The 16,767-nt window shown below is 36.6% G+C and overlaps 1 protein-coding gene across 3 annotated transcripts in view; it reads right to left on the bottom strand.

The window, feature by feature from the left end:
- GPD2 (glycerol-3-phosphate dehydrogenase 2) overlaps nucleotides 1-16,767 on the bottom strand; it is a 149,294-nt gene that overhangs the window by 20,036 nt on the left and 112,491 nt on the right. For all 3 annotated transcript variants that reach the window (XM_040229114.1, XM_040229113.1, XM_040229115.1), the window contains exons 7-9: nucleotides 15,847-16,011; nucleotides 14,910-15,054; nucleotides 5,697-5,890 (exon numbers count right to left, since the gene is read on the bottom strand). In XM_040229114.1, the coding sequence (XP_040085048.1) occupies nucleotides 5,697-5,890; nucleotides 14,910-15,054; nucleotides 15,847-16,011 (504 nt within the window). The remainder of the gene's footprint in view (nucleotides 1-5,696; nucleotides 5,891-14,909; nucleotides 15,055-15,846; nucleotides 16,012-16,767) is intronic.

The raw sequence follows: 16,767 nt of genomic DNA, 5'->3' as shown, positions 1-16,767 counted from the left end.
GGCATTAGCGTTGCATCTTTCTCACCATGTTGAAAGCCTTTGGCAGCATCAATTCTAGTATTTCTCAGTATCTCAAATACTGTATCAAGTAGAAGTCATGAATACTGATCAATATATATGAAACGGCATATTAGAACATTCTCTGAAGTTTTTATATCAAACAAGAGCTGACATTACAAAATGAAAAGCAACAACATTTTGGCCTCTGAGCCAATATGCTACACTTTAGGTTTCTAATGATTACATATTTAAATAACTGGATATCCCCTTTTAGAATAACTGAAAACTTTAATAAATAAAGTAAATAAAAAGCACCAGGGCTTCCCTGGTGACTCAGATGGTAAAGAATCCACCCGCAATGCAGGAGACCAAAGTTCTATCCCTGGGTCACAAAGACCCCCTGGAGGAGGGCATGGCAGCCCACTCCATGATTCTTGCCTGGAGAACTCCATGGACAGAGGAGCCTGGCGACCTACAGTCCACGGTATCGCAAAGAGTTGGATATGACTGAGTGATTAACACTTGCACTTAATAAAGCAAGATGAGAGGAAACAACACTACTGTTAAAACTGAAAAAAAATTCTTGGTAAACACCACTTATGAGAGTAGCTCACCCAGATGTTACCTAGTTGATTTTTAAGTGCCAATTGTGAGTACTTCTGGAGTGTATAAAGGTTCTTGTCAATATTTTCAGGATAGTGAGGAAATAACATAGTCCTTCTAACCACCATGGTTAAAAATTCTTTTTATTATATTATTTTTATTGTAAATAACTCATTCAAGTTTTAAATTATATAACGACTAAAATATAAATACTAAAGTTGAATAGACATTTTCACAGCTGGTTGAAAAGACTAAGTACTGTGCAATTGTTTCCAATTATAATTAGTATTTTTATTCGTAAAAACTTGGCAAGAGAAGCATTGGTTTTAAAAGTTAATAGAAAAGGCAGCCCACAGGAAGTGATAATTAAGAGCTAAATGTGAGGTTTTGCTTCACATCAGTTATTTAGCCATACGTTTTGGGGTGCTTTTTCTCATGTTTGCCACTTTCAAAAAAATCAATAAAAAGCATGTGAAAATATCTAAATGAACACAAGGGAAACAGCATCAGAAATCAATACTTCTCTACCAGCATGTTTAACCTGCGGAAATGAAGTGTTAATCACAGAAATAAGATACCATATTACATTTATAAACTAATGAAACTAGAAAAAGCAAAGCGCGTGACACTATAATTAAACAGCTGGAAAACATCCAAGCCTGTGTAAGTTGATAACCCTGGTACAATCTCTGGCAGTGAAAAGGCAGGTCTGCAGTGAGTTGATACGGCCAGCTCCGTTGTTAATTGAATAACAGGCAATCTATAAACACTACTAATTGCATATGTGAAAACCTGTGTACAACCAGAGAAGCTGCTTAGAGAAGCACTCCAGAAAAACTCCATGGATAAAGCACTCTGCAGATCTTCTGCTCCCCTCCACCCCTTTAAGTCACAGCTTGGTTCGCCACTGCATCCTCCTGATTAACCTCTACACAGCAGACTTAATGATACATTTTTCAAAAGATCATTTTTCCTCCTAATCCAATACACACCGCACAACTATCAATTACCCATTTCAGAAAAGAACAAACAAGTAATCTAGAAAATTCAGCCTGTGAATGGTGAGCTTTCTAAATTGTAAAAGAAGACATGGTCTCCTTCCCAACAGACAAAATGCTTTTCAGAATTGTTCCGACGCATTTTGCAGAAGTGTGGCAGCTGCTGTGAACAGCATGGAGTGTTAAGATTTGACACTTTTTTTTTTTTCTTAAGGATATAGCCATTTGGGGAGGCTCAGAAACTGTTGTCAGAATTTTACTTATCCATCTAATAAATCGTTTTTAAATGATTATTTCAATCCTGGTGAATACTAACCATTTCAAAAACATGGCTCTGGGATCTACACAAAGTTTCTAATTTTTTAAATCTGTAGAAAAGACTGCTTGGCCCAAGGGACTGCTTATGAGAAATGAAACCTCTACTTTAACAGTCACATCCAAATAAGGTCAGTCACTTGAAAGCAAAGGTCACCGTTACTCTGAAGGTGTCTACCAGCTTCCATGAAATGAACTGAGAGAAGTAATCCATTCTCTAGTGGATATAATATCACATCATACAACAAACCCAGGACTACCAACTGGAATATGCACAATATTTAGAAGCATAAATATTAGGGCTAGACTGACATACACAATATCAGGCTCCAACATGAATGACCTATGGGAAAGAAACTTAAAGTCATTGGGCCTCAGTTTCTTCACCTATAAAATGGAAATTACAAAATAAAACTAATAAGGTTGTTATGAGGAATCAGACAATATAAGCAATAGGCTTAGCAGAGTGTCTTGCATAAAAAGCTCTCCATGATGGCAGAGTTTTTAAAAATAAAGCATACATTACCTGCTGAGGAAAAATAAGATTAAAGTATGTGCAGTAACAGCATGTAGTCAAAAAGACTGAATGGGGCCTGAAGCTGAGTTTCACTTTCACATTTCATCAGTATAGAAGAGAATATCAGGTTTCACCAAAATTCCTTAGAAAAAATACAAATGAGAATGCCTTTACTTTGGAAATAGACATACTTTAGCTAACTAGGACTCTACCAAGACTGAGGGTACTTCTTCATATACTCGGAGGACTTCAGTTCAATAAATAAGAATGAAAAGAAACCATGAAGAATCATTGTGGCTGAACTGCTTTTAAAAGGATTAGCTGATAAGGAGGAAAGGTGTGATAGATGGTGAGCACGGGGAAATAAATGAAGTACAAGCAAGGGCTGTCACTTCTGCTTTTATCCTCGATGTTTGCTACCTAGAGAATTCTTAATCTCAAGATTCCTGAGACCACCAGTGGAAAGGCAATTTACAGTGTCCACATATCAATTTCAATCCATTTTTACAAAAAAACTCAAAGTTGACAAAAATTCTTGGTTAGTTTCACCAATTAACCTGACTACCAAAAGGTATGTTAACTGAAAAGCCCTCTACAGACCAAGGAGGTCCTAGCTGGTATTACCAAGTCCTCTATTTATTAATAAGCAGAATAAAAGTGAGGGGTATAGGCTTGGTGTCTGTTCTAGCCCAAGGCTCATTTCACTAGTGGAAATCCCTACCCATGATATGGGCACAGCAGCTTCTTGGAACCTATACCTGTTTCCAGCACATCCAGTCTCTGGGCACATATAAGCAGTTAGATTTCTCATTCGTGCCTCTGAACTTTAAGAATTTGGAACCTGTCAACTATAGCTCTCTGCTCTTGAATTAATTTTGTTTCTTGCTCTAGCAATCTAAACTTCCTTCTCTTGGAATCCAATATAAACCCACTTTAAAAAAATATATCCAGGTAAATGTGAAATGAAGCAGGATTCAGTAACAGTAATCAGTTCATTAAAGTACAGTCATACCCAGATAAAGCTCCTTCTATCTCACAAAATGAGGGGGAAAAGTATCAAGCTGAAATTGCAATGGATATTAAACTGGGCATAACTATTTCTTAAACAACTGTGTGTGAGTGTGTGTGTGTGAAAGAGTATAAATTTAGCCACACAGATTTCAATTACATGTACTTAATATATTTATGCTATTATTACAGATATCCAAAGAGACTCTACTCAAAATGAAATTACAACCATTATTTGAAATTAGAAGAAACTAAAACTATATAATATGGATCAATCAATCAAACTAGGAGAATCCGCTAAACCACTTTGTAAAGCAGTTTGTTTTGTTTGACTGTAAATGTGTGATCACATAATGAAAAGAATTTTTAGGGAAAAAGGATTCATAGATGCTAGTGAGTCACATTAAGACAAAAACTGTGTCCTTGCATGGCCTCCATTGAAGCCAACATTATAGGAGATTCCTGATATAAACAGATGACTATTTTTCAAAAATCTTAAATTTTGTACTTTCATATAAAAAGATTTTCAACTTGCTGCTGCTGCTGCTGCTGCTAAGTCGCTTCAGTCGTGTCCGACTCTGTGCAACCTCACAGAGGGCAGCCCGCCAGGCTCCCCAATCCCTGGGATTCTCCAGGCAAGAACACTGGAGTGGGTTGCCATTTCCTTCTCCAATGCATGAAAGTGAAAAGTAAAAGTGAAGTCGCTCAGTCGTGTCCGACTCTTTGTGACCCCATGGACTGCAGCCTACCAGGCTCCTCTGTCCATGGGATTTTCCAGGCAAGAGTACTGGAGTGGGTTGCCATTCAAATTGCTACTAGCATCAAAAACCTTGAAAGTACCTAATTCGTTTTGATTTTAAATAATTATAAGTAGCATACCAGATATATATAACAAGCTTTGAAACTGAATAAAGAATCCTTACCCATAAGGAGCTCCAAGTGAGAATATATCTTACATTATTACCTATTATACACTGTTGTGATATATTAGGTCAGTGATCTAAGGGACTACAAAGACAGGCAGCTTCTGAAGTATAAATAATATTTTGCCAAAATGAGAACTTGGGGGAAAGACTATCCAAGAGCAAGACTTCGACCTACATCAACAAGGCATGCAGATTTAAAAGTGCATGACCTGATTTGGAAATAATAAGTCTTGCAATATAATTAAGTGATTGAATGCACAGAGGTGGAATAGCTGAATGCAAACCTGCCAAGACAAGTCATGAAAAGCCTTAGATTCCGTGTGAGATAGTTTAATAACTTTGCTAAAGTTAACAATGAGACATAAAAGGGATGTTTTTGTGCAGGGACGTGATGATCAGAATTGTGTTTTATAGAGTTCTGATAGAAGGACCAGACCAGGTAAGGACATAGACTTGATGCACAAAAGCTAGTTAGGGGGTCAGTGCAACTGTTTAAGTGAAATATGACACAGGTTTGAACCAGGGCAATGGAAGCGAGAGGGGATTTACATGATACTTCAGAGTAAGCAGAGATGGGAAGTGGACTGGATGTAGAAAGAGAAGGATCAGCAAAAATAAGCATGCCATTCCAGCCTGGGTGATTAGATGGATGGTGAGGTTATTAAGTGAGATAGGAAATAATGTTGAAAAACTTTTGGAACTACTGTGGATTTAAAAAAATACATTATACCATATATATCCACTGGAGAAAATACCATGACATCCAAGTTAAAAGAAGGCATGTTCAGGTTAGCAATGGAAAGAAGTGAACTTTATCTTTTTCAATTAAAACAGCATACTTATTAGCTAAATCCATAGTTAATATTCCAGTTTCCACATAGTAACAGCTCACTAAATTTCTTAGAATACATTCCTCTATCCTCTCATTTCTCAAACTAATTCTTTCCTATGGGTATCCTAGATTTGTTAATCACACTTTCTCAAGCTCTAGAAACTGGTGATGCAAACATTTCATACTCTCCTAGGAAAGCATGGGTGTTTAGAGCTCTGCCGGAATGGCACTCCAGTCTTGTTATTAGAAATGACCAGAAGGGGATGGTATGCGTTTCATGTGGATATAGAAAGTGGAGGCGGAAAAAAAGGGAACTTCTTCCTATTGTGTTATGCCTGGGCCTTAATAAGGCTTCTAGACGTGGTCAGTGCCTAAGAGTCAGAGCCAGCCAGCTGTGAAGCTGAGTCAGTGGGGGCGCATAGCAGTTACCCAGTGAAAGCTGGGATAGTTTGGGAGATATAAAAGAGGGAGAGTAAACTTAAAGGAATGCATGTTACCTTCAACATCACAACTCAAGTAGTTACGCACTTCATTCAAAATGAAGTTGATGTCTTCTTCGGAAGGAATGGGATGGTGTGTAACATCAGTTGGAGTGTCGGTAGTGCCAGCTATAGTCATCTTTTGCCAGGGCAAGAAGAAAATAACTCTCCCATCACTGGTCGCTGGGTCAAGAAGTCCCATGCTCTCTGGGCTGGAGTGAAAAGAAAGGGTCACGTATTTCTGAAGTCAGTCAGAGTTAGATCTTAATCTGCATTCTAAAACATTTTATTCACTAATTCTCATATAAGCGAACTAGGAACACACGAACTATGACTTTGACTGCCGCTAACCTAATCTAAAAATTCCTAAAAGAAAAAAAATGGTAATACAAGAGGAATCAAGTAAGTGTTATTATAATAACATTCCACAGCAAAACCAGCAATGCAAGGTGAGTGAAGTAGGTGGACTTCAATTCCGATTGTTTGGGTTTTCAGATCTCTTGCACCATTCACATCAGATAATGTCAGCAGGATAAATGCCTATAATTTCTTTCATGATAGTCACTTAAGAATAGTTCTTCAACCTTTTTTCAAGCCCATGGAAAGTATTTTCCTGGAACATTTGACATTTGGTACATCTTTCAGTATAAGGTCTGAGAAGTCTGTGAGAAAAGTGAAGGGTCTAACTTTCTAGAAACTAAAATACAATCAAAAAGTTCTTTATTCTTTTGTGCCTAAATAAGCTTATACCACTTCACCAAATATGAGATTTCTTACTTTATTTCAATTTTACTGAAATCTCAAGAAATGCATCCATGAGAAAAGGGCTCAGTTTTCTATTACTACCTGGATAACAGTGTACTGGGATAAGATCAAAAAGGAGAGAAATATTTTAGCAATGAAAATCTTTAAATAGGCAGAAGATGCCAGTGTATTACACTACTAAATTAAGCTTTAAGGACGCCTCTTCTGCCAGACCAAAATCTTCAAAAATATTAAGAATTTCTCTAATATCTACTTCATATTCTAAAACCAAATTGTAAAACACACTTGCAAGAAGAGGCAACTGAAAATAAACACTGACAAAACCTGCTCAGTTGTGTTATTGAACTGTTGTTTTAATGGATTCATTAACCATTCTAAAATTTTGGAGACGTTGTTAAAATGGCAGGAGGAATCCCAAAGTGTCATTTTCAAATAATTGAACACTACAAACCTTCAGATAGCTGAATTTGACTGAATTCTCATAAGGAACCAATGTTAAAGGTATTTTCTGTAAATATATTTTCAGCTTCTATTAATAATATTTCTTAAGTAGGAAATATAATTCTATTTGGTTTCAATAAATTCCAAAAATCCTGTTATGCTCACACATTTTAAAAGACATACAGTCAACTATTCATAGTTATCTTTCTCTTAAAATTAAAAAAACAAGAAACTCAAGATTCAAATGTGTAAGGATGAGAGTCTGAATATGTTTTTGTTTTTTAATTTATTTATTTATTTATTTTTAATTTTTACTTTACAATTCTGTATTGGTTTTGGCATAGATTGACATGAATCCACCACAGGTGTACATGCGCTCCCAAACATGAACCCCCCTCCCACCCCCCTCCCCACAACATCTCTCTGGGTCATCCCCACGCGTCAGCCCCAAGCGTGTCATATCCTGCATCGGACATAGACTGGCATTTCGATTCTTACATGATATTATACATGTTTCAATGCCATTCTCCCAAATCATCACACCCTCTCCCTCTCCCTCTGAGTCCAAAAGTCCACTATACACATCTGTGTCTTTTTTGCTGTCCTGCATACAGGGTCATCATTGCCATCTTCCTAAATTCCATATATATGTGTTAGTATACTGTATTGGTGTTTTTCTTTCTGGCTCACTTCACTCTGTATAATCGGCTCCAGTTTCATCCATCTCATCAGAACTGATTCAAATGTACTCTTCTTAATGGCTGAGTAATACTCCATTGTGTATATGTACCACAGCTTTCTTATCCATTCATCTACTGATGGACATCTAGGTTGTTTCCATGTCCTGGCTATTATAAACAGTGCTGCAATGAACATTGGGGTACATGTGTCTCTTTCAATTCTGGTTTCCTCTGTGTGTATGCCCAACAGTGGGATTGCTGGGTCATAAGGCATTTCTATTTGCAATTTTTTAAGGAATCTCCACACTGTTCTCCATAGTGGCTGTACTAGTTTGCATTCCCACCAACAGTGTAGGAGGGTTCCCTTCTCTCCACACCCTCTCCAGCATTTATTGCTTGCAGATTTTTGGATCGCAGACATTCTGACTGGTGTGAAGTGGTACCTCATTGTGGTTTTGATTTGCATTTCTCTAATAATGAGTGATGTTGAGCATCTTTTCATGTGTTTGTTAGCCATCCGTATGTCTTCTTTGGAGAAATGTCTATTTAGTTCTTTGGCCCATTTTTTGATTGGGTCGTTTATTTTTCTGGAATTGAGCTGCAGGAGTTGCTTGTATATTTTTGAGGTTAGTTGTTTGTCAGTTGCTTCATTTGCTATTATTTTCTCCCATTCGGAAGGCTGTGTTTTCAGTTTGCTTATGTTTTCCTTTGTTGTGCAGAAGCTTTTAATTTTAATTAGATCCCATTTGTTTATTTTTGCTTTTATTTCCAGAATTCTGGGAGGTGGATCATAGAGGATCCTGCTGTGGTTTATGTCGGAGAGTGTTTTGCCTATGTTCTCCTCTAAGAGTTTTATAGTTTCTGGTCTTACATTTAGATCTTTAATCCATTTTGAGTTTATCTTTGTGTGCGGTGTTAGAAAGTGATCTAGTTTCATTCTTTTACAAGTGGTTGACCAGTTTTCCCAGCACCACTTGTTAAAGAGATTGTCTTTACTCCATTGTATATTCTTGCCTCCTTTGTCAAAGATAAGGTGTCCATATGTATGTGGATTTATCTCTGGGCTTTCTATTTTGTTCCATTAATCTATATGTCTGTCTTTGTGCCAATACCATACTGTCTTGATGACTGTGGCTTTGTAGTAGAGCCTGAAGTCAGGCAAATTGATTCCTCCAGTTCCATTCTTCTTTCTCAAGATTGCTTTGGCTATTCGTGGTTTTTTGTATTTCCATACAAATCTTGAAATTATTTGTTCTAGTTCTGTGAAAAATATCGCTGGAAGCTTGATAGGGATTGCATTGAATTTGTAAATTGCTTTGGGTAGTATACTCATTTTCACTATATTGATTCTTCCGATCCATGAGCATGGTATATTTCTCCATCTATTAGTGTCCTCTTTGATTTCTTTCATCAGTGTTTTATAGTTTTCTGTATATAGGTCTTTAGTTTCTTTAGGTAGATATATTCCTAAGTATTTTATTCTTTTTGTTGCAATGGTGAATGGAATTGTTTCCTTAATTTCTTCTTCTACTTTCTCATTATTAGTGTATAGGAATGCAAGGGATTTCTGTGTGTTGATTTTATATCCTGCAACTTTACTATATTCATTAATTAGCTCTAGTAATTTTCTGGTAGAGTCTTTAGTGTTTTCTATGTAGAGGATCATGTCATCTGCAAACAGTGAGAGTTTTACTTCTTCTTTTCCAATTTGGATTCCTTTTATTTCTTTTTCTGCTCTGATTGCTGTGGCTAAAACTTCCAGAACTATGTTGAATAGTAGTGGTGAAAGTGGGCACCCTTGTCTTGTTCCTGACTTAAGGGGAAATGCTTTCAATTTTTCACCATTGAGGATAATGTTTGCTGTGGGTTTGTCATACATAGCTTTTATTATATTGAGGTATGTTCCTTCTATTCCTGCTTTCTAGAGAGTTTTTATCATAAATGGATGTTGAATTTTGTCAAAGGCCTTCTCTGCATCTATTGAGATAATCATATGGTTTTTATTTTTCAATTTGTTAATGTGGTGAATTACATTGATTGATTTGCGGATGTTGAAGAATCCTTGCATCCCTGGGATAAAGCCCACTTGGTCATGGTGTACGATCTTTTTAATGTGTTGTTGGATTCTGATTGCTAGAATTTTGTTGAGGATTTTTGCATCTATGTTCATCAGTGATGAATACGTTTAAAAGCAAACCAAAAATGACTTTTTTATGAAAAAGAAATCCATAGTCAGTTTAGTTAATGCATCTTCTTCACTGAAACTACAAGCAGTAATAATATTTCTTTGCAAAGACTCGTCAGCTCCATGAAATGTCTGCCATGTCCATACAGCCTTTGTAGAAAGAAATCACTATCTGTAGTCTACGTGAGACACAGGAGAGAGTAGGCTTCAATTCTTCTATTTAAGCACATGCAAAAATCACCCCAAAGTGCGTCAGTCACTTAAACCTTCAGTGAGGATCTCATCTTCACTCAGGGTTACTTAATGTAATTTTACTTTCAAAACTACACTGAAAGCTATAACCATCAACTATTTTCAGTCTCTGTATGTAAAACTTGCTAAAGATCTTAAAAAGAAACTAGTTAAAATATGGTTTGTATGCACCTAATTTGATCCTGGGTTGATATGCCCTTAGATTAAACATGTCACTTTGTGATAGAAATTAGCTCGAGTTCAAACTTTCAATTTGGTAAATAGTCCTAGATTGAAACAAAAGGATAAATTCCATATTCTAAAATTTAAGGAACAAATTACAAGTTGGTATAATATATATATGACCATTTTATGGGCCAGATACTATGTGATGTATCTAAGCAACTCAATAAACTTGATCAACTTCAGCATAAAATTATAATATTCAGCAACTGAGACCTGAAATGCTGTTGGAAAAGCACAACTACTGAATCTTTTAAAACCTTTCCGTGCAATAAAAAGCAGTTTAAAGGGTGAACGTGATAGTTACCAACACACACACAACTGGAACCTGTAGAGAATCAACTGCTTAAGTGAAGACATATGTGTCAAACATAAAATTAACAAGCACAGAGGGAAGACAAAGCTATTAATGAATGGTATAAAAATTTAAGAAGCCACTTGGAAATACTTCTCATCAGTTCTAAATTACCTAATTCATAACTCACCCTTAGGGAAAAGTTTGTTTTCTTATGAAGAATTAACTCTGCAAGGTCACACAAAAGTTTGAAAATGGCTGTTAACTATAGGGATGGTATATACAATGCAGTGAGGCATAGGTCTTTTCTCAATGTGTATAATTCACTTGACATCAGCAGAAGAAGCTTGCTGCTGATTTATGTGTGTGTCTAGGATTAGATGTAATGAAAATTTTTCTCATGCAGACCATTGCCATCCTGAAGTACCCTTATTTAAACTGAAATCAATTTATTGCTAACTACTCAGCAATCAGTGTTGGAGCCAGCAGTATGCACACATATTATGGAGAAAAAAAAAATGACCTCTCATCATTAGTAAAAAGCATCTGTAGGCTAAAAGGAGGAGACAACTATTTTCATGTACTTCAGTCATTTGATGTATTGTAGTTACTTTTATAAGATCATCTACCCACAACTTTGATGAAAATTCCAGATTTTTTTTAATGGAGGATAATTGCTTTATTGTGTTGTGTTGGTCTCTACCATACAACAATGTGAATTAGTCATAAGTATACATATGTTCCCTCCTGCTTGAACCTCCTTCCCACCCCTCTAGGTTGTCATCGAGCACCAGGTTGAGCTCCCTGGGTTATACAGCAACTTCTCAGTTCTTAATGTAAAGAGTGCCTTCAAAAGTAAATGATTTCTGTGTGTTGAGTTTTCTGAAAATAAAACAATCCAGAGAGAGAAAGAAAGCTGCTATGATGGCATAAGATAATTCCACATGTGGAATGTTAGTTAGGGTCACAATAAGCTTAATAAATGCCATAAAGAAACACTTGAAAATTGCCCAACAGGGTAGACTGCATACCTGGTCCTCATTCCCCATTTAGCTGCCTACATTAAATAAATCAGTGGCTCCTAAAGTCATTGTATTGTCAAACTGATCAGGTTCTAGTTGAAATGCTAGGCCTTAAGTTATTATCAGCTGGCTTATAAGGGCAGCACCATGAGGTCTTACTCATCTCTGAGGACCTAGTAGAACCCTTGAGTTACAGCTGTTGAGTGAAGACTGACTGAGAAATCCAGAGAGCTATTTCAGTCTGAGATCTCTTGACCTCACCCACCCAAGAGAACAATTTGATATGGAGAGAAAAACCGTCCCTTGGATGCCAGCGATACAGCTGCTCAAAGTCAAAAAAGGGGGACCAAACACTTAACCCAGACTGTAATCCCAAACCAAGGGACTCATCTGCAAACAGGGACTGAACAGGAACTGGGCTGCCAGACCACTCCTCTATGGTTCCCCACAGGATGTTTAGTGGTTGTGGTTCAAGGTGCTAAAAACGGAGATATTAATTTCTCCCCAAGTAGAACAAGATCACTTACTACATCTTAAACAGACCCAGCTGTGACTAACACTTGTACAACTTACAGGCATGGGTCTGAAACTAATGCCTAATTTTTAGGATTAAGAAAGACTTTCTGTTTTGAAAGTATTACATGCAGGTGATATAGATTTATATTTCTTAAAAACCACCTATCTGCTCTGTTGTTAGCATATTATAAAGCATAGTATAGAACATATGTATAGCATGAGTTCCTTCATGAAAAAAAGTTTAAAAGGATATACATTTGTGCAAACATAGACATTTCTTTTATGGAAGAAATCAGAAGGAAGCATTATCGAAAACAAGCTGGGGACATGAGGAAAAGAGGGAGACTTTCACTTTTCATTCTATGTCTTTCTATTTTTCTATAGCGATTACTTTTGTTTATTTTTGTCTACAGGAGTTATCTGGGCAGTAAAAAGATAAATCATATTTTGTTTTATATTTTAATATCTGTATATTTAAAATTCCCTTATAGGTATTAGATTAAAATTTTAATTAGAAAAAGGAACAATATCAATTTGGGCAAGTTAACACAAAAAGTTAGTAGAACTCATCAAAAATTTACTGGTCATTATTATGTACCAGACAATGTACCAGGAGCTGTGGATGTAGCAGTCAAGAAAATAGAGAAAAAAATAAACAAAGGAATACTGTCAAAATGTATACAAATTAGGAACTACCGTGAGATAAGGAACCAGAAGCTGAAAATGAGCAGCTTCCCAAAGCTGCACAGTTAACAAGGGGTAAAGTGATGAACAAACCAGGAAGTTCTTTACCAAGGTATCACCTTATCTTAGTCTTCATACTGTCTTTGTCTGTATACTTCAGAGTAGAATGTCGTCACATTTTAATGACAAGCAAACTAAGGGTTACAGAATGAAATGGCTTGTTCCAAACAGTGTCATTATGAAGTGGCAGAAATAACATAGGGAATAACACAGAATACTACTGTGTCCTCTGGTATCATGGGACAATAGTAAAGAACACATGAAACACCATGCTCAAGTAAGATCTAAGCAAATGTAAGGGTTGTGGTGATGCTTCAGGTACTACATCTGTACTCTAACAGATGTTAAAAAAACATGCTCCCCAAAACTTACAAACTAGCTGACCTTGCAAATTTTTATCCAACACAAAATAAATGCCTATAATTGTGCCTGAAACTATTTTTGAAAACCTCTATATACAAGAAACATTTGCAACGTGTACATATATTTACTTCTCTCCTTTTCATTTGAACTAAACTTCTGCTTAACAGTTTTTAAAACTCTATGAAGCACCACTGCATAAGGTTTTATTATTGAGATGGGGAGCACCATGGTCTCTACAGTTCTAAGTGAAAACACTAATGACTGTCTACTAATTATATGTCGACATTTAGAAAACGACAAAGAAACCTTGGAAGCTGGTGGATACGAAATTTTGTTAATATTCTTCTTGGTAGAAGTGTGATATCTTTCTCATTAGAAGTGTGCTTGGTACAATATCTTGGACTCCTCTTCAAGAAGACTTAGTGGAAAACTAACTAATAAGGCAGCAGCATCTATTACATAGTGGGATGGCACCCTAGAAGAATGCAGATATTAAATGAAATATCATGGATCTGTATATCTGTTTTATCAAATATTAAAAATATGGCTTTTATGGAAAATTATTAGAATATAGAAGCGCTAACTCCCATTCTAAGCATGTTACCTAGAAATTATAACCTTTTACTCATAATCACACCACCTAGAGGCAATCACCATTGGTATTTAAAATACTTCTTTTCATCTTTTTCTAGATACTTATATAAGGCTTGATCATGTTACACATATAATCTTGTATCCTCCACTCTAAATTAACACTGTATCTCTAGGGTTTTCTTAGGACACTAAAATTATTCAGAATTTTTAATGGCCATATAATACTCCCTTGTGCAGCTACACCCTAATTTACTTCTCCATCCTCCTAAGGTTAGAAACTGATGTGGTTTTTAATATTTCTCAACTACGAATGATGTCTTAATGAACACCTTGAGCATAAATCATGGTTTCACAGAATTATGTACTAGTTTACCTATTAGATGACCATATATGGAATAAAAATGTTCCACATTCATCATGGACACATGAACTTTTCCCCAGATATTTTGAAATGTACATTAGGGGTATCATTATCAGTTTCTTGGGATCATACATGTTTGTTTCAAATTTATTAAAAATAAAAAATACTAAAAATTCAAATGCACATAAAAATTGCAGTTTCATGTGCATCACCCCACTTAAAGGATTTTCAATTAATAGCTGTTCTTATTTCATCTCTATCCCTGCCCATTTCTCTACCTCTGATTATCTTTGCCAAAATGATAAATCAGAAATTATAAATTATTTTTCAAAATATATTTCAAAACTTATAAACATAATTTGGTCCTCATTTTCAGATTCTTCAGAAGCCAGTCTGGGTATTTTATAAAATGGGACTTTTTAGTGTTTTCATGGACATTTAGTGTTTTACAGGACATTTTTGCAAAATTAATTTTAGGGTTTTCATGAAAATTAAAATTCAAAAATACTAAGACTTAGACTCTGATGATGAGTACACTGAAAAAAAAAGTACGAAAACAGATTCCAAATCACTAACTCATAGAAAGGAGTATTGCCATAAAAACTAAGAAATTCTCAAGCCTGGTTTGCGATTTGTGTTTTGGAAGAGGTTTTTTTTCAGTCATTTCTCCTCATTTTGAACACTGAGCTAGACCATCTATTATTTAGAAAGGTATGCTATAAGAATACGTGTAGACAATTTGTTGCGGCCCTTCTTCTCTGGTGACGATGCATGGGTGGGAACACGGGTACCTGTAGTAACCAGGCATCACGATGTGGACGCCAGCACTCGGCTGGCAGATAGCTGTGGTGTCCTTATCATCCATTTTGCGCACAGTGTCTGTGAAAGGTCCCGTGGCATTGATAACACACTTGGCTCTCACATCAAATTCCTCCCCTGTGAAAGAAAGCAGTGTCAGTCACACACCCCATTTGTTTCTCTGCTCACTGATGCTTTAGATTATTAATTCATCTATTAACTTATGGTGGAGTATACATTATCACTTGAGTGATACAGGCAACCAGAGTCATTGAGAAGCCACACAACAGGCCTGCATGTGAGTACATTTAACCAAAAACAAGTCCAAACTACAGGAAAAAAAGCACGCTGCTTTTTCATTTCAGCTCTCATTCTAGTTTGCAAAATGCCTGGCATTAAAGTGCCAAATAAGAAGAAAGTGAGTAAATGAGCTGCTTTCTCCTTAAAACTCAAAAGTGTGAGCAGTGGTTTTGAAGGAAATGACATAATTTTGAAACTTCACCCACGTGGCCACAAAACTGGACAGGCAAGCAAATCTCACCAAAGTTAAAGTGATTGACTTGAATGGCACGTAAACACACTGCCTCTGTCACCTAATGGATACTTTTTGAAACTTGCCACATTTATTGACTTTTCTTAATAATATGTTTTTGTAAAGAAAACATAAAGCATTCATAGCTGTGGGACTTTTGCAGACATTATTATCATGATCATCATTAATGTTTAACACAAAGAGGAAAAAAAAATGGCCAGGTTCCACAAAGGAAAATTTTCATGTGAAACCAGATGTCGCTGACAATAAGGAATATAGGTAATAGGACTCTGGAATCTGGCTTCAATAAAAGAGAAGTGACAGAGAAATTATCATTCAGTCATTGTACAGACAAGGCAAGACGCTAAGAAATCTGCCCTGCCGGAGCCTTCGCATACCTGTGAGCACATCCTTACACCGTGCGCCGCTCACACGCTCTTTCCCTGTCTGGGGGTCTGTCTTCTTGAGCAAACTCATGACCTCCATGTAATTGGCCGTGGCAGCCCCATACCTGGCAGCAGTGAGAGCAATGGCAAGGTTCATCCGTGCGTCGTTGTGTTGTCCTGCAGCGGGAGAAAGCACCAGAGGAGGGACAGGAGTCACCTCAAGCCACAGACGGGTGGGACGGAAGTGTGTCACAACAGATCTGTCACATCGGACCTGTCACGTGGAATATACTTGATGGCTGGCCAGCTCTACAGGGCATGATTTGGAAATGCACGGTCATTCTCTGGCAGGCATTTACCTGCCACTTCCACAACTGCACTTTGTGTACCACAAAAGGATGCAAAGTCTCCCTTTCCTACAGAGCTCACATCAATCATCTGCAAGTTAAGAAATAAGTAATTATTCTCTCCGTTTGGGAACATATGCATATGTCAGGCTTTTCCTAATACAGACAACCCGTACACATGAAAGCGAAGTAATTCAAAACTTCAGAATATTTGACACCCCAACTGGTGTTGATTAACAATTTTTATGAATACGTGCTCTATCTAATATTCAAAATCAAGAGCTTAATCTTCCATAGAGAATCTCTCAGTATTCTATAAAAGGAGTTTTCTGGGTTTGAATTTCGATCAGAGCTCCTTAAAATGTTAACTTTTTGTTTTTCACCGTACATAAAAGGTAAGAAATTAAGCAGGGCAAAATTTAATTACAGAACAATTCCTACCTGTATTGTTAAAGATTTATTGCTGAAAAATCTTAGTTAAAGAAAACTGAGGGGGAGGCGAAGTGGGGAAAGATGATTAATCACTTTAAAATACTGGCATCACTAGAGACTTTTTCTATTTATTATTGCCAGTGGAGTTAACGCT

This window comes from Oryx dammah, unplaced genomic scaffold (assembly GCF_014754425.2).
Source record: "Oryx dammah isolate SB20612 unplaced genomic scaffold, SCBI_Odam_1.1 HiC_scaffold_27, whole genome shotgun sequence".
NCBI lineage: Eukaryota > Metazoa > Chordata > Mammalia > Artiodactyla > Bovidae > Oryx > Oryx dammah.
Note: the sequence above shows the minus strand (reverse complement) of the source record. Positions and strands in the feature narration are given on the sequence as shown.